The 25,289-nt window shown below is 35.9% G+C and overlaps 1 protein-coding gene across 2 annotated transcripts; it reads right to left on the bottom strand.

Annotated features, from left to right (window-relative positions):
• Positions 1-2,580: 2,580 nt before the first annotated feature.
• On the bottom strand, positions 2,581-9,784 carry lysmd4 (LysM, putative peptidoglycan-binding, domain containing 4). Of its 2 annotated transcripts, none has more exons than XM_015378697.1 (3): positions 9,698-9,784; positions 4,801-5,057; positions 2,581-4,728 (listed from the first exon to the last, which is right to left on the bottom strand). In XM_015378697.1, exons 2-3 carry the CDS (start codon positions 5,041-5,043, stop codon positions 4,180-4,182), a joined length of 792 nt encoding a protein of 263 aa, XP_015234183.1. In that variant the 5' UTR covers positions 5,044-5,057; positions 9,698-9,784; the 3' UTR covers positions 2,581-4,179. The 2 variants fall into 2 exon arrangements, with proteins under 2 accessions (XP_015234183.1, XP_015234184.1); XM_015378698.1 differs by having other exon boundaries at positions 4,801-5,073; positions 9,698-9,767.
• Positions 9,785-25,289: the final 15,505 nt, after the last annotated feature.

Raw genomic sequence — 25,289 nt, 5'->3', positions numbered from 1 at the left:
GTCCCTGACAGAAGTGATACTACCATACAGTACATTGACATACATACACTAAGAAGACTAGGCTTCTGAATACCAACAGCAGGTTAGAAAGTCAGGTAAAGTGACTTGCCAAAGGACATGAGGTGGAGTGGGAAACTTGTAGGCATTAATAAAACAACCTATAAATGTCTACGTGTGTAATACTGATACATTTAAAGATAGATTCTTCAATAAATTGAATTAAATTTAAGTGATTTTATTGTCCCTAATAGGAATTTTTTTGCAAAGGCAGGTCTTCAAAGGAATACCTGCCAGTGCAAATCTTGCATAATTTAGAAAGGAATATATTAGATATAAAGAAAAAAAAAACTAGAAATATTATTTGAGGATCACAATATCAAGATTGCAGTTGAACTTAAATTGCTATTCAAAGTATTTGCAAGTAGGATTAAGAATTAAGCTATATTAGTACATATTATAATTTGGCTCACTATAGTTTATAACCAGCAAAAAAATTGCTACCCTAAATCATACCTTTTCACTGTAAAACTTTACAGTTGTCATGAAGAAATGTGGATTGTGTGCCTCTCCACTGTTCCAACAGACACTGGGACCTTGATTTCAAAGTGAAATCTGCACTTTCTTTTTCTCCTAAGCAAATTTTTGGTGCTTCTGACAAAATGTCTGAGGTTAAGGAGTGTCTTTACAGGAAGAACGGAACGCTTGTAGCCGATGTGTAGAGCTAATCAGTACCTTGTGGCTCTCGATGAGCTTTCACCTTGTGACTATCGCCCATATATTTTTTTCTCTCTTTGACAATGAAATAGTCTTAAATTATTTCACCGTATCCAATGAATCTATTTTTGTTACACTATCTTAAATTGTTTGTGTCCTTTCAACTGTTCCCATAATCACAAGTCGTTGCGTCAACTCATTACGACCTCACAGACTTAGCAAAGTGTTTAAGTTGAACACCCTTCTTGATGCAAAGGGGATTCAAACCCAGGTACCCCACAATACAATAAATGAAACTTTTTAAATTATTCAATTTTTTTTTTTTTTTAGCTATTTTAACCTTAAGACTATTCCAAAAACGCTAGACAAAGCTTTGTGGCCTAAAGCAGCGGTATAATTCGAGGGCTAAACCTACATTTTAATATGCTTGCAGAAATATACAAGACTTAATTTGCTGTCAAAAATCCCACATTACTTCTCACAGATTTAATTATAGATTATTTCAAAAGTTAAGTAAGTTCAAAACTAGCATAATGATACTTTAAAATGCCTATGATATGTATTCAGAGGCATTTCTGAAGAATCCTAGATATCCAGGGGCAATGGTGGCCTCAGGAGGTAGGTGTCTGTTGTCCGGCAGCCCTGACTCAGTCCTTCTCAGTCATTGTGTCCTTGAGTAATCAGAATCAGAACTTCCGCCTTGATGGACAGAGGGCCCAGAGGGGCAGATTGTGTTGCAGCCTCAGCTTGACCGAAGCTTACCACCGGCTGCATGTATGAATGGATGAATGACTGATTGTGGTGTGAAGCTCTTTGGGGTCTTTAGACTTGATAAAGTACAGGCCATTTGCCATCACAGGTCATTAAACAGTGGAAGAAAAAATATTTTAACAGTGGAACAGCAGCAGGTTAAAAATCTGATCAGAGTTAATTTTTCACAGTGTAAAATTTAAAATGATTATTAAATTCCCCCTCCACCTACGATACTTTTAAAGCCAAATTTTTTAACACCCAAAAACAGGAAAAAGTCACTGAGAATAGTTTCCAACATTAGTGGCATGACAAGATCTAACTAGAGATGTCCCCTATAAGGCGCAGTGGAAGGTTGAAGCCGGACCACCACGTAACAGCACATATCTGGGGTCTGTATGGCTGGTTTAGTACGAAGCACAAAGATCCACTCTGACTTAAAACAGTTGTTGGTATTACTGAAAATGGTTAAGACCCTTTTTTATTTTTAAAGAATGAATCAAAAGCAGGAAAGTGACTGTGAATGGAAAACATGTCACTGTTGTTGAAAAGATTGATAAATATATTGTTTTTTTTTTCTAATGTCAAAAATGAATGTCAATTTCTCTTTGTTTTTCATCCTAAAAGAAATGACAGGCATGATTGGAATATTGATATTATTCTGCTCAATAACTGTGCATACATAGACAACACATCAGTCTTACTCTCCGATTACTCAAATCTGGGGTTTATAAACATTTTGGATTTCTGAATGTACTGCAGCTGATCACAAATTCAATAAATCATAAATGCAATCTTGCCTAATAATCTTTTAGATTTTTTCTTTTATTTTAAGGGCTCTTAATTTATTTTAATGATAAAGTTTAAAAAAAGAAAACAAGGCTTTATCCAAAACTCATAAAATGGCAGAGCTTCAGCTTCAAATGGTTAAAATTCTGTAAAGAAATTCTTAATTAGGATCTTGTGGTAATGGATTATGAATTGGTAATTAAACAAAACAAAACCGTTTATTTGTAATGGTTCTAGTTAAATATTAGTAATTTAGTTAAAAAATAAAATTGAACAAACAAAGTTACCTCTCAGAAGAGTGAATTTTAATAAAACAGAATAGTTCTTTAATACAATGACTGTTTTCAGTCTTATAACATAGGGGTAAAACAATCATATCTTGATCAAGAGATTACTGAAATAATCATCAACAAATTTATTAATTAAATTCTTATTAACTACAATAACTGCAAAACATGCAATAAAAGAAGACTCACCAAGACAATTAATTAAGGCAAAATCATTAAATATTTATTACATTTTGTGTTTTAAAACAATGTAATTATGCTTTATCCAAAACTCCTACAGTGGCATAACTTTAGCTTCACCTGGTTCAAATTATGTAAAGAAATTCTTAATTAGCACCTTGTGGTAATTAATTATGAATCATAACAAATCCCAAAACTAACCAAATAGCAAAACAAATAATTTATTGCGGCTCCATTGCTGAATATTAGTTCTAGTGTTTTAATATGTGCTATCCAGTCATACTATCATGTCAGACAAAATTTTACAGACACAGACTTTCCATTTGAATTTAATTTGGAGCGTGCAGAAATAAATATTAACTTTCACACTAGTCAGTTTTCATGTAAAATTAGCTGACGATTTGACTTATTTGAGATGTCGTACGTTTAGCAGCATTCTTACAATGAAACACTTCAGATATTAGAAAGTAAACAAACTGGTGAACCTGAGCATCTTTTTACAATGGAGTTTAACTATACGTAAACAAAACTGTAAAAACTCTGAGCATTAAATGTAAGATAGTGTAAATGAGGTAAGTATACCGCATTGCTTCGCTGCTGTAAACAAACACTTTTGGCAGTCAGGCTGATAAATAAGGCACAAGGTCCAAAGTATGACTACAAACAGGTAACCTAAAATCTCTGGTAAATACAGTTCAACCATGCATGGTTCAGACAACTGAACAAAAACAGAAAGTTTTGCTTCTCAGAAAAAACTATTGTACTTTACTTAAAAACAAAAAAAAGATATATTTCCATTTATATATATCCATAATTATGACATAAAGCTGTATGAACTAATCAAGGTTCATGGTTGTAGATAGCTCTGAAACAATATTTGTAGTTTTGCTTTCATTTCAGATTTAAAAGAAAACCATAGTTAATACAATTAACTAAGGTCATTTATACATGAAAAAAGATGTTTCCAGTAATCATTACTTCTTTTGGGGGGTGGGCTCAATTTTAAAAGCCACATAATGCCCAATTAGTGCTAAACTAGTTATGTTTTTGCTTGAAGGCGGTTGTTGCCAAAGGTGACATCATCAGTTATTAAGATACTGGGTTTAATGACATCTTTTATAACTGTGCCAGGATTATTTGGAAAGCTTTTTTCTTTGGTAAATTGTTTAAAAAACTGTGTTCTGTTTGTACTTGCACAGGGTGTCTGTGACAATATAGTCATTTTATAAATCTGAAAAACAACTTACAGAAAAGAAAAAATTAAATAAGAAATCTGTATTGCATAAACACTGCACAGCAAATTTTCATTATGGCCTTCTAACTACTATAAATATTATTGATTCCGCTGACAAATATTTCCTTTAGCAAAAATATTGAGCAGTTTAGATACAGTTTGATTCTCACCTAGCCATAACACCAAAACTAAATATTAATGTTTTTAGATCCGTCTTCTCCTACTTTATCCAGGATCATGTAAACGTTCTGCTTGTTTTGTAACCAGGAGCGTCAGTGTTGTGTTTGAGGAGATGGTCGACTGAGAAACAGTGGAGGATGCCTCTCTGTTATTCCTAGTTTTAAAGTAAATGAAATAAAATAATGGCAGGGCAATCCCTATGAGGAGCACAGCTATTAAGGCGTTCCACCACTGGATACCCCAGTCTGCGCCATGACTCATTGCGCGTCGTCTTCCAAAACCGTACCTTGTCCATCTGCCTGTGTTCCCGGAGAAATCTTCTCTGTGGTCAGGTGTGGTTTGAATCAGCCTTTCTATATCATTGTCTACCTCCATTAGAAACTCTGAGGCTTCCTGCAGATGTGGCTCAACTGGAGCTCTATCATGCGGCCCAACTACTGATGGAGAGAGATGAGGCTCTTCTTCTTGGGTGTTCCCTCTGTCTGAGAGTGTTTCTGTCATAAAGCTGTGCTTCTGAACTGGTATTTTGATGAATTTCAGTGCAAACAAATCTTGTTCTTGAAAAAGGTTGTTTACCCGCTTTATATCCGCAACCTGTGGATAGAGAGAATAAATGCTGAGCCTCCTTAGTGACGATAGCAGCAACATATCTTTTTTTTTTCTTACCTTGCAGCCATATTGAAGAGCAAGCTTGTTGAGGGTATCACCATCCAAAACCTTATGCTCAAGCAGCTGGACATTCCTCTGGCTATCTTGCTTACTCTGCCTTGTCTCCACAATGCTGAGTTCCTCGTCATCTGAGGATGCAGCCGATTCATTTGTCCTCCTCCTGAACATGTACACCTGCCCGTCTGCGCTGGCATGAACATCCACAGGCGCCTGGAAGGCCTGTTGCTCCCCCCTCCACATGATGACACATCAATCTGTGAATAAAAACACCTGAATCATAACAGTTGATGATTCAACTGATGCCTAAAGTAAATATTTGAACTTTTAAAGTTCTATTCTACTGAAAGAAATGTGTATTAAAATGGCTAAAACTATATAAAGAAAACAATGACCCGAGAAGGCGACTTCTAATATGGAAACTCAGGCTCATCTTGAAAAATTCAATTGTTTAGGTCTGAACTTGATCCTATAAAAACACATCCTAATTTCAGCTGACTCTGATAAAATACTGTCACTAGAATGGGTGCAACTGTGCTGCAGAGTCATTAGTATTTAGATTTGTATCAGGAAGCTGATCCTAAGAAACAATGAGCTATAATCACTGGGTTACTAACGCAAACAAGAATGCCATCATAGAGAAGGCAGGTAAAAGACTGGCCAAGTAAGCGAGTATGATTATTTAGAGGGGAGAAAATGAATGTGTAAACTTGAGGGTTACCTAAAGAACACATCAGCAATTAAAGATCACTTAAACCTAATAATTAAAACATAAAACCTAGTGCTTACATTATTACACTGTAATTACTTTTCACTAGAAGCATCTTATTTCCAGCTTACAGAGTGTATAAAAGGTCTACAGTTTCCGTCATTATCTCCTATGTGTTTAGAGTTTCTGATCAAATAGCAGTTAAAGTTCTTGGTTATTTCTGGCTTTTTGGTTTAGAGTCACTCACCACTGTTCAGTACCACACTTTAATCTTATTTACTGGGAAGAGTTGTAACATATTTACTAAAGGATTGTCTACAATTCCTGTTATTGGGGCAATGCTTCTTTTTTTATTTATTTTTGCAAAATGTCCAAGTTTAAGATTTAAACAAACTCTTTAGTTCCCTTAAGGCTTAAAAAAAGGTTTTAAAATAGCAAATTGCGTAAAATAAGCACTTTCTGGTTTCAAGCAAAATGGAACCCTTGAAAATAAGATGAGGACAAACCTGCAGCTCATTTACAAAGCTGCTTTGTTTGGCTCTAAGAAGAGTTTTAAAATGGATATCAGCCAATAAGCTCCTTGGTTTAAAGTGAGCACATGGTTACTTATGAAGAAAAGTCCTAATTTTAACTCTCAGTGTACCAGGACTTTCTTAAAGCTTGCAACGTTGACCGGATTTCTGACGATACCCCCTTAACAACAGACTTCCACAGTTTGCTGCCTCTTGCTTATTTGTAAATTGGAAGATTCTGTCATATTTTCTAATAGGGTTCTTAAAATTTTTTTTGACTCTTTTATTTCTTAGTTTGTTGACTTAAAAAACTGCATTTTTTAAATCTATTTGATTTGTATCTATTTTTGATCATGATCATTTTTAAGTTTTGAAATAGAATTTTTTTTTTGTTTTTGTTGTCTGTTTTGTTTTCTATTTTTTTTATTTTGCAATAAAAAATATATTTTTGTAAAACAAACAAAAAAGCCATAATAAACTTCTAAATCTTTGTTTATTATGTTTTTTTAACAGCTTCTTTAAATATTTTTTATATTTGTTGATATCACCTTTTTAAAAATATTTTTATATTTTTTGGTTTTCTGTTAGTTTACTACTAAAATTTACTTTTTTTTTCTCTTCATTTCTTGTATTAAACTGCTTTTTAGCAGAACTTTTTAGATTTGATCTGGAGAAAAATATTTCCGTGCCTGGCTGTTGCAGCGTTCCAACAGTTTTTAAAGTGGTTGGAAAACTTGCAAAAGTACATGGTTGGATCATAATAAAACATTTATCTGACTACCTTCTCCTTGGTAGCAGCATCTGGTTCATTCAGCACTTTAGAGCCAGTACTTTGCCTCTTTATTTAGTTCATACTTTATCATCACCTATTTACAACATACCCAGCTTTCAAAACTGAAAGTAAAAGCCTCAGTTTTCCATTGTAATCACACATCTAGCAAGCTTAAAATATGGATAAAATGTGTATAAATAAGTTGGAGTGTGTCATTGGGCCTCATTTAATAACATGTTCATATTTGACGTAAATTCCTCTGACTTTTTCTCCCAACATTGGCTAATATTTCTCACGTCCAATTTAATAAACGCTCTTAAGTTCAGTAAATGATCGTAAATGAGTCTGTAAGCTTAATGCAGTCCACCTGTGTGTAAGTGTAAATTTGCATAATTACCACCCCAATAGTGCTAAATACGGGTAAGACTTCCAATGCTTGTAAGAAGAAGCTCATTCATAAAGATGCATTGAAAGCAAAGAAAAAAAACTTAACTGGATTGGAGATTGAGGTTCTGCTGACTAAGGGCAGAGCAGCAGCATTAAAGGAGCAGTAAAAGACAAGCAGTGGAAAAAACATAAGAGCTATGCATGCTGCGGTTACACTGTAAGAGAAGTAAAAATAACAAAAACAAAAATCATTTGACCTGAAAACTAGTGCAAGATACGATGTAAATGCTGAATACGAGTTCACCATCAACCAACACAAATACGGCATTCCACAAAATCTGCTTTTATAAACACACTATGGCTGTGTGATGTGATGATTTTAGATTGTGAATTATTAGAAAATCTCTGCCCAAGTGTGGGAATTGAATGGAATTGTTTAGGTCACATTCTATCAGTTTCCGTTCTATGCAGGTCCACCAATGCAACTAACGTATAACAAAGTCAACCTGACCGACCAATCATAGCGAATAACCGGTAGTAATGTTATTTCTCCCCTGCCATCACCGTTCGTTTTTGTAGCAGTAGAGCCATGGATGACAGCCAAACATAGGATTTGGTGACTTAAAAAAAACAAATGAAAAGGTGCAAAGATCCAGCATTGGTCAGATACAAAAAATTATTTTCCCTTAAGTTATTTCAAACTACACTGAACCTTCAGTGACAAGATGGAGGCCTTAATCACTTTTTGGCAACCAAAACCTGCCATTCTTACACCTGTAAGTGGACATGCATGGGTGGAAGACTTCTAATGGTCTTTTATTTGCTCAGTAACAATTCCTTACTTAAAATAAGTTTATCTTATACCATTCTGAACTCTTCAGTGGAAAGACAGAGGCCTTTATCACTCATGGATCTGACCCTGTCCTGTCCTATCCTTAAAAACAACCATGCTAGACTTTCAAAATAAGACAATACTCAGCCAAAATACTCCACAGGAATTGAGAATTAATGTTTCATACTTCAATGGGACATATATTTAGAAATAACGGACAATTCCTCCTGTTTTAACCACTATGACTTCCAGGGATTTGGGTATTTCAGGAATACCATTAATGTGCCCCAAAAGCATAAGAAAATGTCAGTCACTTTGATTTGACCTGCAGGTAAAAAAACAAATATGTCTAGTTTGATACAAGTAAAAAAATACTTTGATGTGTTTATCTTTCAGAATCTCCTGTGCTAAAGTAGCTTTAAACTGGGGTCATTAGCTCCATAGATCTTGTGTTGAAAGGTCCTGTCAGTGAAAATGTTTTGCTTCTTTATTATAAACAATGGACCAACTTCCAAAAAAGTTAACAAACAAACCACTGGCCTTTGTGTTTCAAGTTTCACTTCCCACTCAGGAAGCTTGGATGGGACACACGTTCAGTTTTTTTTTTTACTTTTTTAGAATGACTATGACCTGGATGACTGAAAATCTTCACCAGCAATGGCTCCACTTGTAAATGCATAACTTTTTCATAACCCCTTGCTGGTCATTGTGCTGGTCCAGTAATTACTCACAAGAAACAGGCCCATCCAAAATTTCCTCAGCAATTTTCTACTTTAGACTCCATCTTTGCATTTGCTAAAGCCTCTTCTGAATTAGCCAGATAGTTTATAAAATTAGGTTTTCAGCCATTGAAATTTCTTTATCCGATTCCATTTTAAATAATAAATAATTGGGGTTTATTCATATCTAAATTTCAGTATTGAAATATATTTCTTAGCTTAAAAAATCAATAACTCAATTTCCTCATTCATTTTTGGTTGCCATTTTTCTATATTAACCAATAACTGTAATAACCTTGTTGCCAAATTTTACTTACACACACACCATGTATGATTTACCTAGGAGTTCTAATAATTCTCTATCAAATTATATCATTTGTTTTGACAGAAAGACATCAAAACAACTGGACATGCACTATTTTTAGTAATTTATATTTTTAATTTCTTAAATTCTGCTTGGCTTTGTATTTAAAAACAGAGACAACAGTTTCTCCCTTTGTTAAAACAACAGGAAACTTATCAAAGACCTGATTTAAAGGTTTTCAGTCACCAAGCAATGGAAGTTCAAAAATGTTCGTGAATGTCGGACGTGGTTTGTTATAATCAAAAATTTCACTCATATTTTCGAATTTGAACTACAAAAAGGCAGAATGTACCACCATTTGTATTTCAGACAGAATAGTTTGCTCATTGCGGCGCTAATATGGGATCAAATTTAAGCGGCGGCAAGAGCAAAAACAATTAAAGAGAACTTCCCGAGTTTCAAAAGGAGGACTTGAATGCAGCACCAACTCATACAGGTTTAGCCGCTCAGCAAGTGTTGGCGAACTTTCTGTCATATCGATGTGTTGATTTTAGCATCTAGCGGCTCGACACTGCGTTTTACACCAGAGGGAAATTCGCTACTCAATGAATATACTTCGATCCATTCTTTTAATTGACACTGCGCTAGTTTCACCCCATTACCTTGTGCTTTGGCAACAGCAGAAGAGTGCTTCCCCCACTTGGCCCTGTTAGCTCAGCCCCAGTAGCCACTTACACTGCAGCTACCGGTTAGCCGTCTTTTTCGTTGCACTGTAATAGATTGTCTCATCAAAGAAATATGCAATATCGCCACCTCCTGGTCTCCGAGATTAAGACACCCTAAGCCTTACAATCGTTAGTAGGTTTATTTTATGTTATATTAATATGTACAAAATTAAAATTGGTGACATTTAATGTTTAATTTGTATTTTATTTCACCCTCTTATGCACTAAATAACATTGAACAATTATAATTCAACCTTTGTTTTAGTCAACTATTATAGCCAGGAGCTCTACAAATTCATATAGTGCATCTGATTGCTGCTGTCAAATGAATATTGGCAAATGCCACTGTGAATAGGCTGCTGATAGAACTCTTTGCAATGGAGCAATATTCTTATCAATTCAAGAGATATTATTTATTTTTTTAAAGAAAATGTATGCAAAAGCATAGCTACCAAGGATAATTCTCTGTGTAGCTCAGGTTAGAAGACTCAGCACGAAGAATGCCCCTATAGCATGCTGGACTTCCTTAGCAGAGGCATAAGATCATCACGTAAACATTAATGTCTTAAATCAAACAGAAGGAGTCTGAGCCAAGTTCTATGTGCATTCATTGTATTGTACATTGATGTCCTTTTATATAAGATAAAACTCCAATATTTCTCTATTAAAAGTACCTTTTTAATTCTCTCATTTTCTACAAAGCTCTGGGATGGACTGACAAGTCCAGGGTGTACCCCGCTTTACACCAATAGACTGCAGGGAAAATGCACCAGCCCCACTGTGACTCTGACGATTAAGCGGGAGAAGATGGATGGATGGATACATTTTAGATTTTTATTGGCTGTAAGCCATAATCACAATCAACTGAAATAATAAAAAAAAAAACACAAAAAGGGAAACAACAACATACTGAATAACAGATATCCTCCTTCAGACATGATGAGGAGGTACTGTATTAGTAATATAACACATTTGATGGGGGGTCTTATTTGCTTCAGAAGGAGAATAAAATGAGCTTCAATTGGTCATAACTATGGAAACAATCTATGAACCTGATTTCAGTTACAGTGCTCAGTGTACAGACAGGTATAATTACACAAAGAGCAGAATGTACATGTGTGTTGTCTAGTACACTCAGACACAGAGAGGATTCTTCAATGAAGTTTGCTGTCAGATCACCATCTGTCAATGAAAAAACAAACAAACCATCCTGCCCAGTGTGAACTTATCATGAGTCTGGAAGTATGATGCACAGGCAGCTACCAGCTGTTTTACTTCAAATAGTCCAAGGATCTGATTGCTTACCCAGGAAAGTAGTTAGCAAAGATAAAGTAGCCCCCTATATACTGTATTTTAGTGTAGTTAGAGGAGGTCAAGCTTAGGTTTCCTTGGACTTGCTTTCACAACCAATATAATGGTCTCACATCTCTACAGATGGTTTGAAAACAGACGTATTTCTTTAAAAGAGGCAAATTTGAGGCATACAAACTCCAACGCCAAGTTCACTTCAAAAAAGCAGTGATACAAATATATCCAAACCTACAACTACAGAAAAACAAGGTCCAACATAAATAAATAAATAAATAAATAAATAAATAAATAAATAAATAAATAAATAAATAAATAAATAAATAAATAAATAAAACTGCCTGAAGCAGAATCAAGTCCCTGTTCATAAGTATATCAATTGGCAGAGCCGCCCAGAGGAGACAAAATAATCAACCTCTGCAGTCACATCCTTGCAGTATTCTGCATACAGAATTGAAGAGGATATACATTTTGATATTATTTTCTGTTCTTCATAATCAATTTCACAACAGTTTGTTGCTTTAATGTTACCCTGCATTCATTCAGTTATGAGTGAAGCAGAAGGGGTGCTTGAAGCTAACTGTTTAATAGCCCCATCAGAATCAGAAATCACAGTTTTTGTGATGCCCTTCTTGACCACTAGGTGGGGGTGTTGACCTTTCAAAGTTGACAACAGTTACATACGGTAGTATCATTTTGATTTGAGGTTAATTTCACATTTTTGTTTCTTCTGTTATCACATCACACACTAATGCATAAAAACAAGTTAAGGCATGTATTTGCTTTTGGATGAGAAAAATAAATGTTTATGTAGAACTGTCAGAGTAGATTGCATGCATTTATGATTCTATGTACCCTGTAAACAGTAACAGAGTATGAATGTATAGTTTGTGAACTTTAAGAGAGTTTTTATGATAGTAGGTCTGAATTATTTCACTATTTATTAATTAATTAACAATCTATTTATTTTCAGCACTTTTTATCACTGAAAAGCATATTCAATTTGACATAAATCATAAAAAACATCTATAATAGGCTTTGATATAATAAAGTCTAAAATAGGTTGTAATATCGACATAATGTGCACTTTGTGAATATATTCAAAAATGTTCCCAGTAATAAATGAAAGTAAGAGAGGAATTATAAATATTTAGTGTTCCAAGGATGCTTAGTAAGCAGTTTTTTTTTTTTTTATATTTTATTACACTTTTTTTCTGTTACACAAAGCATTTGAAATAAAGCAAATGTAAATGCAGAGAGCTGGTGAAGATTCTCAGTCATCCAGGTCACAGTCATTCCAAAAGAGTTAAAAAAAACAATCCACTGGAGCTTGTTTCCAAGTTTGAAGACGCTTCGCTTCCCATCCAGGAAGCTTTTTCAATTCAAAATGGAAGCGAAATGTCTTCAAACTTGGAAACAAACTCCAGTGGATTGTTTTTTTTTTTTACTCTTTTGGGAATAAGTGCAAAGACAGAGCTCAAGTAGGTAAACAGCTGTATAAGGATGTGCTTGCTAAAATAAAATTACTTCAGGTCAAAAGAACAACATTGACATCCCAGAGACAATTCTTACTCTGAATACTGCTATGAGAGCCCATTCTCTCCCATTAAGAATCAAATAAGAGATCTAATCCGTTGGATTTTTGAGTTGTTGTTTTTTTTTTTAGTGAAAATAACTTTAAATAACATGTTTCACAAGTCTAAATGTGTTTTGAAGAATTGTTAATCAGTAAAAAAATAAAAAAAAGTTTCAGCAGCTTCTACAGGAAGTTTAAAAAGTAGTAGCACACTTGCCGCGCATGGAGCTGAAACAGTTTGATTATTCATAAATACACACAGCTGATTTGCACATGCAAATTGTACACGTGCATCCAAGATTCACGCATGCACAGGAGAGATGCATAAGTGCATGGGATGAATCACACATGTCCCAAAAAAAACCATGCACACTAAAGTGCATACAAAACCTTATTGTAATGATGAAATTACTTGAGATCTTTACTGCTTTTGTGGGTGAATTTATTTACTTTTCTGACTTGATTAAGTAAACAAATACTTTTTAGCAGGAAATGACAACCAATCACACATTTTAAGGGTTTAGCCACTTCCAATAAATGACCCCACAGAACAATAAGATAAATGTGTTCACACATTGCTATATGTATGTAGAGTGGGTGCAGACAGGTCGCTCAGGTTTAAACTGTTGAGACCTCAGCATGGCAGAACAAGGAGAAAGTCTAATATAAACCTTAATATGTTTGGATGGTTTTCCCCTTTGTTAAAAGATGCTGTTTAATTGTTAATGATTATCAGTTTCATTGTGCAACTCTTAACATGAGCTGCAACAAGAACTACTTACCCCTAAATACAAATGTTTAATTGATAAACTGAATAAGTACATATTTTATATATCTGTCCACATGTCCAAGAAATCATTTTGACAGTTTTTGAAATATTTGTTGAAATCCTGCTTTTGTGTCTGAAACTGTCTGTTGGTTCCCCTCCTCAGGTTAAACAGAGGTTACTGTGTCTGATTTGACCTAATGGCCTACAGTAGGCTTGGATGTTATCTCGCTAAAGAACTAACATAAGCAGCTCTACTCTGGGCAGCTGCTCTCTGCTGACATGATCCTACCACACATGGGAATCAATTAGGGTCATACAAGAAATTCAACTTTTTTTTTCATAATGGAAAATTAAATCCTCATTTTAAAAATAGGAAATCCATTAGAATTGGATATAAACAGGTCTGCATCATCTGTCCAGGCTAGTATAATAATTTGACATATATTCTTTAGCTAATAAAAGATTCATGTAGAAGGGAAAAGTTGAACAAAATCGAGTTGTCCTAGTCTTTTTAGCCTAAAATTATGATTTTAGCCTAGAAAAATATCTACTTTTGATTTTTCCTTCTAATGCAAATACAAGGATTTAAAGTAATAATTAATCACCTCCAAATAAGGACATTACTACCTAAACATAGTAAGTGATATTTTTCACTGATTTTTTTAAATCCACTGACCTGCCTGCACCTGCAATAACAAAGCAATAATATTTAAATATATTTCCTTAAATATTGCTTTTTTTTGCCAGAAGAACATAAGATAATATTGTAACAGCTGTCCATTGCAAGCAGACAACTATAATTTGACCTAAATAGTTCTGATAAAACAATCACTAAGAGTCTATTTTAGCTGTCATTTTCTTGCATAAATTGTATAAAATAAAAAAGGTTATTCGTACATTAAGCTCACACAGGTTTTGAACCTAGTTTTGTTTATTAATGTGAATTTAACATCACTATATCTTCTTAATTATATTTGACGATCTCATAAAGTTTGCTGCCATTTTTTTCCAATGAAACCTAAAATCCATAACAGATTGGCCACTCACTTTGCAGAGCTGAATGGTACCTAACAGTTTTTTTTTTATGTAGTAATCTGGTAATCTAACAGTAATTAAAAATACTTTCCACAAGCTGTGTCCTAATGGAGGTTAATTAGAGAGAGACTTTGTTTCAAAACTTGAAATGTATTAAAAACTTCATTTAAACCATATGGTTGCCCACAGAACGTGTCTGAAATTAATACACCCCGTGGTCCAGACAGATGCCTCTTAATGAAAGAAGTCTGGGAAGAACCCAGAATGTGATATTTTTTTATATTAATTTCTTCCAGCAATCAGTACCACTCTACTAGTGGCGATTTCTGGTTGAATACAAGGGAGGCTAAACCTCCCCTGTAAATTTAGTATTGGTAAAATATGTATTGTCAAACTTCATAAATACAGTAATTAAACTGCATTAAGTATGTGTAAATATGAGTCTGATTTCATGAGTTTTTTGTGCATTAATCAGCTGTTGAGCCCAAAGTCGGACGCAATCTCCCCTCCTCTCTGGAGCCGCAGGACGCTGCCGGTCAGCCTCTATGAGAAATCCCTGTTGAGGGTTGAGCCCAGTCCATTAAAGAAGGCAGCTAGAAAGTACTGTAGAGCCCTGATTGGATAACGCACCACATTACATCACTTCTAGTGAGGCTAAACGTCTTGGAGGGTCTATTGAGCAGGGGCAGTTTGTGAAGCTGGCGGCTCGATGCTGATTGGCCAACATATTTAAAGGATTTTTGACTTACAGTGGCAAGAAGGTGAGAAGGTTTTCCTCACAAGCCGAGAGGAAAAAAAGATCGGTCAATCAGAGCAGTCATCTTGTGCTGAACTCTTGCTTGGTTTCTGGAGTTTATCATTTCAGAGCGCTTCACAACAGCTATTTTCACCCATTGTAGTAATGTCTTTTATGTGTTTTAACATTTAAGACCATTAACCCTCCCCTGAACCAGAAAGCAGCAGCCATCACTGCACTCTACTCAGGTGGCATTTTTTAAGCTTTAGTTGGTATCTAAACTTAGCCTCTAAACTGTTGAATATGCTGAAAGGTAGTTCATGCATGAATGAATGATTTATGTCTTCTGAAGTCTCTCATACAGTTAAAAAGCAGGCAATTATCTGAAAAATTTAACAACACTGAACAACAACCTACAGTATGTTAAAACCCATACTCAACAATCCATCTATTCATAGTCTATACTTACTTATTGTGCAAGGTAATGGGAGGCTGATGCCCATCCCCAGGAATTATTAAGTAGAGGTAGTGTCCAACCTTACCGCAAGAAAAGACATCACCAGTTGAGTGGTCCCCAAAAGTACTGTAAGTCCCTATAATGTAGCCTTACACTGTCCCCTCAAGGTAACCAAAGCATTTCAAATACACCCACAAACACACTGATATTGCGTTTATTTATCTTTGGGGGCTTTTCCATTACCGGTAACTTTGATTATTTTTTACCCATTTCTACAGCCTATGTATGACCATTACAATAAACCTCACCATTCATGCTTGCATGCAGGCTTGGTGTGAGGAGCTGCTGTTGAGTTAATGAGTAAATGTAATCAGCTGGTTTTCCTTAGATAGAAAACTTGAAACAATCAGACTGTCTGATCTGGCTGAACCATCTCTGTAAAGTGCTCAGAGGTTAAATCTGTTGTGAATTGGCATTTAATAAATAAACTGAATTGAATTGATTATAATACCTAACCATACCCCAACCTAAACTCAAATCAGACCCTAGTCCTAAATGTTACCCCTGACCCTAAAACAACAATACCCCTCATGGTGTCCAGGCATCGGGAACAACAAGGAGCTGTCCTTCCCCAAAATGTGCAAATTTTTTTTTTTTAAAAGAGCTCGACAATGTATAAAATACAAGAACACACAAAACGTCAACAATGAACATGCATTTATTCCTAAGGGATTACTGAGAGACTAATTAACCTAACTTGCACAATTTCAAATTCTTGAAGGAAGCAAGAGTACAACAAGAAAACTGCTGCATGTGTGGGAAGAACATGCAGTGATTCCTTGCTGTAGGGCAACAGTGCTATAGCAACTCCATCCCAGCTTATCCTACTGTAGCAGGATTAGGGAGGCAGCTGACGCCTGTCTCCAGGATTCATTTGGAAACAGGCAGGATACACCCTGGACAGGCTGCCACCAATCACCTGGTGACACAGAGACAAAAGGGGGGCGAGAAACATTAAGGCACAGACTCTCTTGTAGGGGCAAACTACAGAAACCAATATGCATGTTTTTGAAATTGTGGGAGTGATCTGGATTACCTATAGTTCCAAACAGATTTTAAAAAAAGCAGCCTCTTTTTTGGGGCCTAAGTCAGTGCTTTTCGACCTTGTTCCTCAAGTATGCCTGTCTTACCCCTAACCCTTTCCTTCTCATATATGAATGAGTGATTAACAATGGTCTGCATCACTTGGCAGCTTGTGGATAATTCATGTAATAATTTGAATGATGTGCACAGGCAACAGAAAGACATCTAAAACATGTGGTTAATGGTAATTGAAGATCGGGATTGAGAGTCACTGGTTTCATATGCTTTTGCTTGCAATTATGACAAACAGTCATTCAAAATATCAATCTATTTTAAAAGAGTATGGTTTTCTTAACAGAGGAATGTCAAGAAAGATCTGTAGTCACAGCTGTCGGTGGATCAGGGCGGTAAAGAGGTGGAGGTTGAAGCTAGGATGACAGGCAGAATAGGACCATACAGATGGAGCTTAACAAGGAGAGTCTTGAAAGCCATTGGCTGCTGTGGAGGCTTGGAGAGCATAATAAGGTTGGCAGGTGAAAATCCAGATGACGTGGCAGTCGAGATGAGCAGGTGAGGTTTGGCAGAGTCTTCCAGATTGAAAATAAGCTTAAGCTCCATTTTAATCCCCTCATCACAATGCCACATTTTCAGCACAAGGAGATACAACAAGAATGTAGCCAAACCTGCATTACAACTGGGCTACTCTATAAGCACTATATACAATAACTCAAATTGGATTTAATAAAACAACATAAATCTTTTTAGCCAAGAAGATGTTTACATTTCTCTAAAGACAAAAATATGATAATAATGTAAACTAAACATTGAGAAATTAAAGTTTTGCCAGAAAGAAAGTTATTTGACAAAATTTGATCTTCAACTTTAGATATTTTCAGCAGTTCATCACACAAAATATATCTGATTACTGGCATAAGAAAATCATGTAATACATTTACAAATTCCTTTTTGATTGGGTAATCTTAATTTATGACTGAAAAAGGAATAAACTAAAAGCAATACAAGCTAAATATAATAGATAGAAACTACAAATGCCATCCTAATAACAATTTATATAAAGCAGCATTTTTCAATAAAAACAAAAACCAATCAAGTTTTGTATGCCAAGGAATAAAACAATACTTTTTTATTCAACAATATTAGATATTATGAAAGTTCAGGTGATCATTTAACTCTGATGACAAGAGTTACATTTGATATTTTATATATGATCATTATGGTTTCACCATCACTTCCAAGTGGTGCTTGCAGTTAAGTTCATTGTCTCATAGCAGAACAGTTGATTGTCTCATGAAGGCAACCTTTGCACCCAAAAAAGCTGAATGATGGTAAAGTTAATGTTGCCTCAGAGGGAATCATCATATCATTTACATTGCATTCTGATTCAGGGTGTAGCACTGAGTGATGATCAACAGAGCGGCATGATGTGCCATATTTCAGGGCCACTGAGCAGCTTGTTCAGCTCAGCTCAGTGGCTCAGCTCAAAAGAGAGAGAGAGAGAGAAGAGGATGGGGAGGAAGCCATGCTCTCTGCAGAACACCAGAAATGGTTTTGTTTTAAATGATTTAGCACTCACATTAAATATTCATTGAGGTGAAACGTTCATGCACACCAGATCCATGATCTCATTGCTTTAAGGAAACATATCACATTCTTGTGTCTCATGTTAAAAGACTAATACCAATTTATCAGTTACTAAATATCTTACAAATATCAATAATTTCTAAATTAGAAGAACTAAGCTCTTCCAATAAGAGATAAATTGGATTTTTTTTTACATCAGGCCCAGCTGCAGCAGGTGAATACCAGTGTTTGATTTTTATGTTAATTGTTTACAAGTCTCATCAGTGTCTATAATGTTAAATTTGGCCTAATTTGAACTTAGTAACTGCTGCAGTACAGTTTAAATTCACATGTGATAAAATATAGCAAGAACAGCACAATGCAATCTGATTAAATGAAATCATACTACTCCAGTTGCTTGGGCACACATTTAGCTTCACCCCCCCTGTTCTGAAGGATCTTAGAGGTTAACCTTTTTTTTTTTTTTTTAAACTACAAAAGTGTGTTGTTTCAAAATGGACTCCAAAGACTTCCCAAGCCATGACTGTCTTCAGAACCTTAATTTGGAAACATCTGTTCTGTTTTTTTTTTCTTATATGCTTAGGGCTGGGCGATATAGAAAAAAAGCTTATCGATAAAAAAAAATGCATATTGATCGATATCGATAATTATTGAAAAGATTTGAAACCATATTTTATGTGCAGCTCTGCCTTGACTTTTATAATATTGCTAAATGATTTAATTTTAATAAAAAACACAAACACAGACTTCGAATTAAATCTTTATTTAACCAACTTTTTTAACCATAACAGAATTGTTTTAAAGAAAAATAACTTAAGAGACCTGAGTTATGTTATTAAATACTGACAAAGAATAAACTTAAGTGACCAAAATAAATATAACAAATAAATAAATGCCCCCCCACCGCCGCCGCCGCCCCCGCCCCCGCCCCCGCCCCCGTTTCCTGCTTTAACCTGAGTTATTACTTTGAAGTTTCTGGCCCCTCAGCATTTTTCTCTCAATTGTTAGAACTACGTGGGAAACTGCCCAGAACTGAAAATATATATATATTTTCCGAAGATTCCTCGGAGGAGAGCCGCGTCGGGGCCTACACAGCTCGTACTCCTGCGGGTGTGAGCGGCTGAGACGATAAAAAAAAAAAAAAAGTTGGTTGCGTTATCAGACTGGTTTTCACTGGTTCCCGACACATTTTCCAGATGACTGTGGTTTGTTTTTGGTCCGACTTGCCATGACCGAAATACTGCCAGACTGCCCAACTACAAAAACCCTTTTTTGAAACAATTTCCTCCGCCTCTCCTTGCTGCATCTTCATGTGCTCTGTGTTGTGGTTTGAGAGGGCGGCGCTTGGTGACGGCATGCCTGGGTCCGCGATTGTGATTGGTTGGGAGGAAGCAGTGACTAGCATACACCTACATGCTAGGCTACAATGAGAAGGAAGGAAAACTGCGTTTCTTTTTTATCGAACTTTTATCGACCCTCTTTTTTTCTATTGCGCCACACGTCTATCGATCGATATATATCGTTATTGAATCAACGCCCAGCCCTATGTATGCTTATGATTTGTTAAACTAGTAATGCCATATCTCAGAATCATCAAAAACAGCTACATGATTTGCTAGTCCATGACCACGGCGAGCGGTATGAGCACACTTCTGTAGCAAAGAACAACCTTCTCTCTTTCTGGCTGTGAAGCACTTAAACTGCTTTACTTTTTTTCTGGTAAAATATGGCAATATTTTTATATCAGGTATGCACGGTGGTGCAAACTGGCAGGACTCCCGTGCTGAGAAATCTATCAATCTATCCATCAAATGCAGTGATATATAACAATTTCAAAGGAAACATTATTCAGGCTTAAAAATAGCCTAAGCTATAAATAAACCAAAGCAGTCCTCTTTACAATATATCTCTATTTGATTTATTTACCAGAACGACATACTGTACAGCCCTTTCTTATGGTTGAAACATTTTGATGCAGATTTACAGAATACAGGTACAACAATATTAAGGGGCGATTAGTTGTTTTCTTATTTAAATTATATTGATAACATTTTTGATTACAATTAAAGACTTAGACTCAATTTTATTTATCCCTCGGGATTATACCATTAGGCAAATTCTGATTCCAGTAGCTTATATGAAGTACAAATGGCAGAGTTAAAGCAAGATGCCAGTAAAAATAAAAATACAACAAAAAAATAAAAACGGTGTATATAGTACAAAAGAGCATAAGAAAGAGAGAATAGAGAGAGAGAAGAAGAAAGAGACATTAAGTATAGGGTGACCAAACGTCCGTATTTCCCAGGACATGTTCGTATTTCACGTCCTGTCCTGGGCGTCCCGGTTTTTTTTTAGAAAGTGAGGAAATGTCCTGTTTTTTTAAATTACCTTCATTGGACCATTAAATTTACAGGCACTAGGGCACTGCGTGTGACGTAACCCCTGAGCCACGCCAGTGCGGGCAGCCCTGTTCTTAATCAGAATAAAGATAGCGTGGCTGTCCGTACGCCAACAACATGCAAAGCCTCAAATGTATGTTTACCGACGAGTTTCCCCGCTTTCAGACCGGGTCAAGACAAATGGGAGGCCTTGTGCACAGTGTGCAAAGCAGGCACATATGTCTCGATGTCCAATGGAGGTGCAAGGGATCTGAAAAGCCACCTGGAAACCGAAAGTAAAGATAGTCTATTGATATGTTTGTTCGTTTTTGGTACATTTTGAGTTATTTTTGCGACACAAGAGGTATTTTTGGTTAATTAGCTCATTTGTTAATTTATTTTTTCCAATAGCCTACAGAATAGATATTATTTCGTTCATTGCTGAAGGCTGAGTATCATGTATATTGGGAGTTGAGAGTTATTGTTAACTTTTTTTGTTAAGTGAGGGATGTTTAGATGAGACATTATTTCTTTCATTGTGCTATTCATTCATTACAGGAATTGTTAAGCATTTTTTAATTAATACATTTTGAATAAAATTATAATTTGTTATTGGAGTTATTGCTGTTGACTTTTACTGAAAAGAATTTTTAATAAACCAACTGTAAATATCATGTTGTTGTAGGATTATGTAGGCCTATGTTGAGTGAGTGCATGCCACAGACATCTCTATGCATGGGAACAGAGATTTCTATTTCCATTTAAAAAAAATGTCATTCCCTCTAATGTACACATAATGTCAGGGATGGGTGGAGGTTTTTGGATGACCCAAATGCAGAGATGAGGAGGTAGAGATCTTTTCTTCCTGCACAATCAGCAATCCACATGTTTAAATCTGCACACCAACGGCATATGTCTATAGCCTGCACATTTACACCATGGCTTACGACATCTTCCTTTCTTACTCATGCTTGTCTTGGAGATAGTATTCACCTTAAATATTTTGTAGGACCACTGCTGGGAATTCTGTAAGGACATTTCATAAGCTAGTCCTGAATGCTGGTGATATTGTGAGGTCTTTGGTATATGCTGCACTCAACAAGCGGTCACAAAGCTCCAAACGTTTAGATCCACACACAAACCTATCCCTGAGCACACTATCATCATCAGTTTTAAGGCCATGAAACCCTGCCAGTATAAACAGTGTGGCAATCGTTCTTTTGTTGTTACTGCACCCAAACTGTGGGACAGCCTGCCCCTCGGTTTGCATTTTCTCACATATCTGCACCTTTTTATGTCAGGATTAAAGTGACATTTTTTCTACTGGCTTTTAGAACTTAGAAGACACTGAATTATACTTCGGATTTTTGTATTTACAATGTTTTTATCTTGTTGTGAAGCACTTTGGTCTTCCTGGTATTGTTGTAACAACACATGTATACAGTACACAATTCTATTTGCATTGTATTTTAACTCACACAAATTTGAGTCTTGTACATAGATGTTACATATAGGGTTTTAGACATGTAATGTTTTGACATTTCACACACATGTCATCTCAAGGCATAATACAGAGACAATTCAACCAGACCATACTGTCAGATGGGTTCAGTTTCCTATCTAAGGACATACAGCAGCCATACATATTTTGTTTCAGCCTTTCTCCTCTGGTTGACTTCATATACATCACTGCATTTCATTGCCCAGAAACATTTCTGTATCAAGGCCAAACATATCTGTTGGCTTCTGGCAAGATGAGTTTTTGAATTTACAAATCTCGTGACAATTCATCTTGCCTCCCATGTAATGAATTCAAAGGGCTATAAAGCGATTCACTATACGTTCAGTCATTGACTCATTCACAGACTGATGGCAGCAAGTTACATTGTAGCCACAGCTGCCCTGGGGCACACTGACAAAAGTGAGGCTGCCATACAATCTGTAGCCATAAGCAGGCTTGGCAGGTGAAGTATCTTCACCAAAGACACTACAAATCCCCTGTTACATCCTAGGCAACCATAACCCCATGCAAGACATGCAATCCTGAGATTAGAATTAGATTATATATTATTGTGGATAGAAATGTTTAAATATAATTGTCTTTGATAAATCTTTACAATGAAAATGTGGGATATTTAACTTTTTTTCAATAAGAATGAGCAGAAACTAGAAAAAAAAATCATAATAGAAAAAAAGCACTCTTGCTGTTATTTCACTGTTATTTTCTTATTGAAATGTTGACACAGGCTGATGACAACCACCTGCTAGGCTCTGCAGAAAATATCAACAATGTTAAATATCTGACCTGTGAAAAAATAGGGCATAGGATTTTTTGTTTGCATGTGGTGGGTAGATGTTGGAAATTATGTGGAGATTGCTGGATGTTTTTCTCAGACTGCGGGGGGTGTCCTGCAGAGGTCGGTGTTGGGGAAACCAAATTGAATCTCCTTGGCTCAGGGTCATGGCACAGTTCAGATGCTTATTGATTAAATGTCAACTGCCCAGATGAACATGATTCACAACTCAGAGGGGCCTAATTCAACAATCCATCACCAGCAGAGAAACGTTCAACCCATAACGTCATCTCAGTGTGCTCAGTTTTAAGGCTTCACCCAAATGGTGCTGTAAAACTGATGTTTCCTTTTAGCAGCAGTATTGTTTGATACTTTGAAATTTAAAGGTAAGAAAGGGCATGTATTCAGATTATCTAGAAATCCATTTTCAATTGTTAGTCTGGGGTTTGCATGATTTGGGGTTTTCTCTGGGTACTCTGGCTTTTCTGACGGTCCAAAAATTGACTGTTAGATTTCCTGTTGTTTCTCTAGATTTTCATGAGATATCAGTGTAGCACTAGGTATGCACTAGATAGTGGAGTAGTTTTTCCAGAGTTAATATATTTTCCTCAAGAAGAGCTGCTTTCTGCAAATTTAAGATAAAGAATGATATTTTGTTTAGAGATGGACCAAATATTATACATTGGTTTTGGAAGATTTAACATAAAGAAAGTCCTTTATTTTCATGTTTAAAATGAAGCTACGAAGAGTTTTTTTTTTTTTTTTCTGAGTAAAATTTCAATTTAAGTAATTTTACTAAAAGAAAAGTCTTGAATGCAAGGCTGTTTGTAGTCTATGTTTCTGGTGAGCCCCTGTTACATATTAATGGTTGGAAAAAAAGGAAATGCAAATTTGCAGCATTTCCATTTGGTTTGAAGCAAATTAACCAGGCATTGCAAAGGTATCCTAGGTCATTGTCCTTTTTATATCATGATACATGGCTGTTGTAAACAGGAAGTAGAGGCTGCAATCTAGCACTGACCATTGATCAGTAATGGAGGAAGGTTTTATTGAATGTGTTGCGATCTGGGAAGTTGTTCTTGTGTCAACTTGTTAGTAAGTAATGGCGATGTTGGTTCCAAACATGTTTACCCACAATAAAGGAACATTGGGGAGTATGCCGACATCAGAAACAGCTGATCAATCATGTGGGTAAAAGTTTGCTACATCAGAGCTGATCAAAAAAAAATGTTTATATCTCCCTTTTTGCTCATCAACCCTTTCTCAAAATGTGCATTACAAAAATCTGATGGAAACACACAGAGTGGCTATCTGTTTTAATAATGCCCTACCTCTCACCTACTGACAGTTGATCCATTATTCCCATGTCTTTTTGGAAAGGAATAAGGAGACTAAAGTTTAGGTATTCAGTAAGGTACAGTATATTCAGGATTTTAGTGTATTTCACACATTGGGTATGTTGGTTAGCTTACTGATGTTTCAGTTCCTTCCCAACTGGTAACATGCTGCTGTCATTCCAATATATTTTAAGCATATATTATAAGACATGTCAATATATAATAGTGATGTATGATAGTGAAATGGATAAATTTGATGTGTGTTACTTCCAATGGAAAATGGGATGGGCTAGGTGCAGGTATCAGAGGGGTTAAAATATGGCCATCAAGGGATAGGATGTGACATGAATAACTCTAACATTCAAGTTGAGTGCAAACTTTTCCTCCACAAGCTCTGTATCAGCTTCAGAATCAATAAACACTGACACAAATGTCACCCAGACGTTCATGTTGATGGTTGCCTGAATTGTAGAATCAATGGGGCGACAGCTGTTCTATGATGGCTTAGGAAAAACTCTCTGCTTTCTCCCGAGCTTGCTCTTTTTGCGTGCATCTCGTCTGGATGTGCCCCTTTCCTCCAGAGTAGAAGCCTAACTTTAACTTTCGTCTGCTTTCTTTTAGTCTCAGATTAATTCTTGTAGCTGAACCTTCCAAATCCTGCAGAGACCTGGGCAGGTCATGGGTAGCCAGTCAATCCTTAATTTTTTGGGGGAAATCTTTTATAAAGGAGTCCATCAGAGCCTCTTCATTCCAATTACTGTCCCCTGCAAATGTGTGAAAATCAATACACAGGCTGTATTCAAGGCCAGAAGAGTTGGGCTATAAAATCAAACAGGTCTAGCCTTACCCGGCTTTCACTGCCGGTACACTCTGTCGCCTAGCAACCATGACAATTAACTCACAAAGAAGGGAAAGAATGGATACTGAACTCACTACTATTTTGTGCGCTAATTA

Source organism: Cyprinodon variegatus, unplaced genomic scaffold (genome assembly GCF_000732505.1).
Source record: "Cyprinodon variegatus isolate N-32 unplaced genomic scaffold, C_variegatus-1.0 Scaffold177, whole genome shotgun sequence".
NCBI classification, from domain to species: Eukaryota; Metazoa; Chordata; class Actinopteri; order Cyprinodontiformes; family Cyprinodontidae; genus Cyprinodon; species Cyprinodon variegatus.
This window is presented reverse-complemented; position numbering and strand designations above follow the sequence as displayed.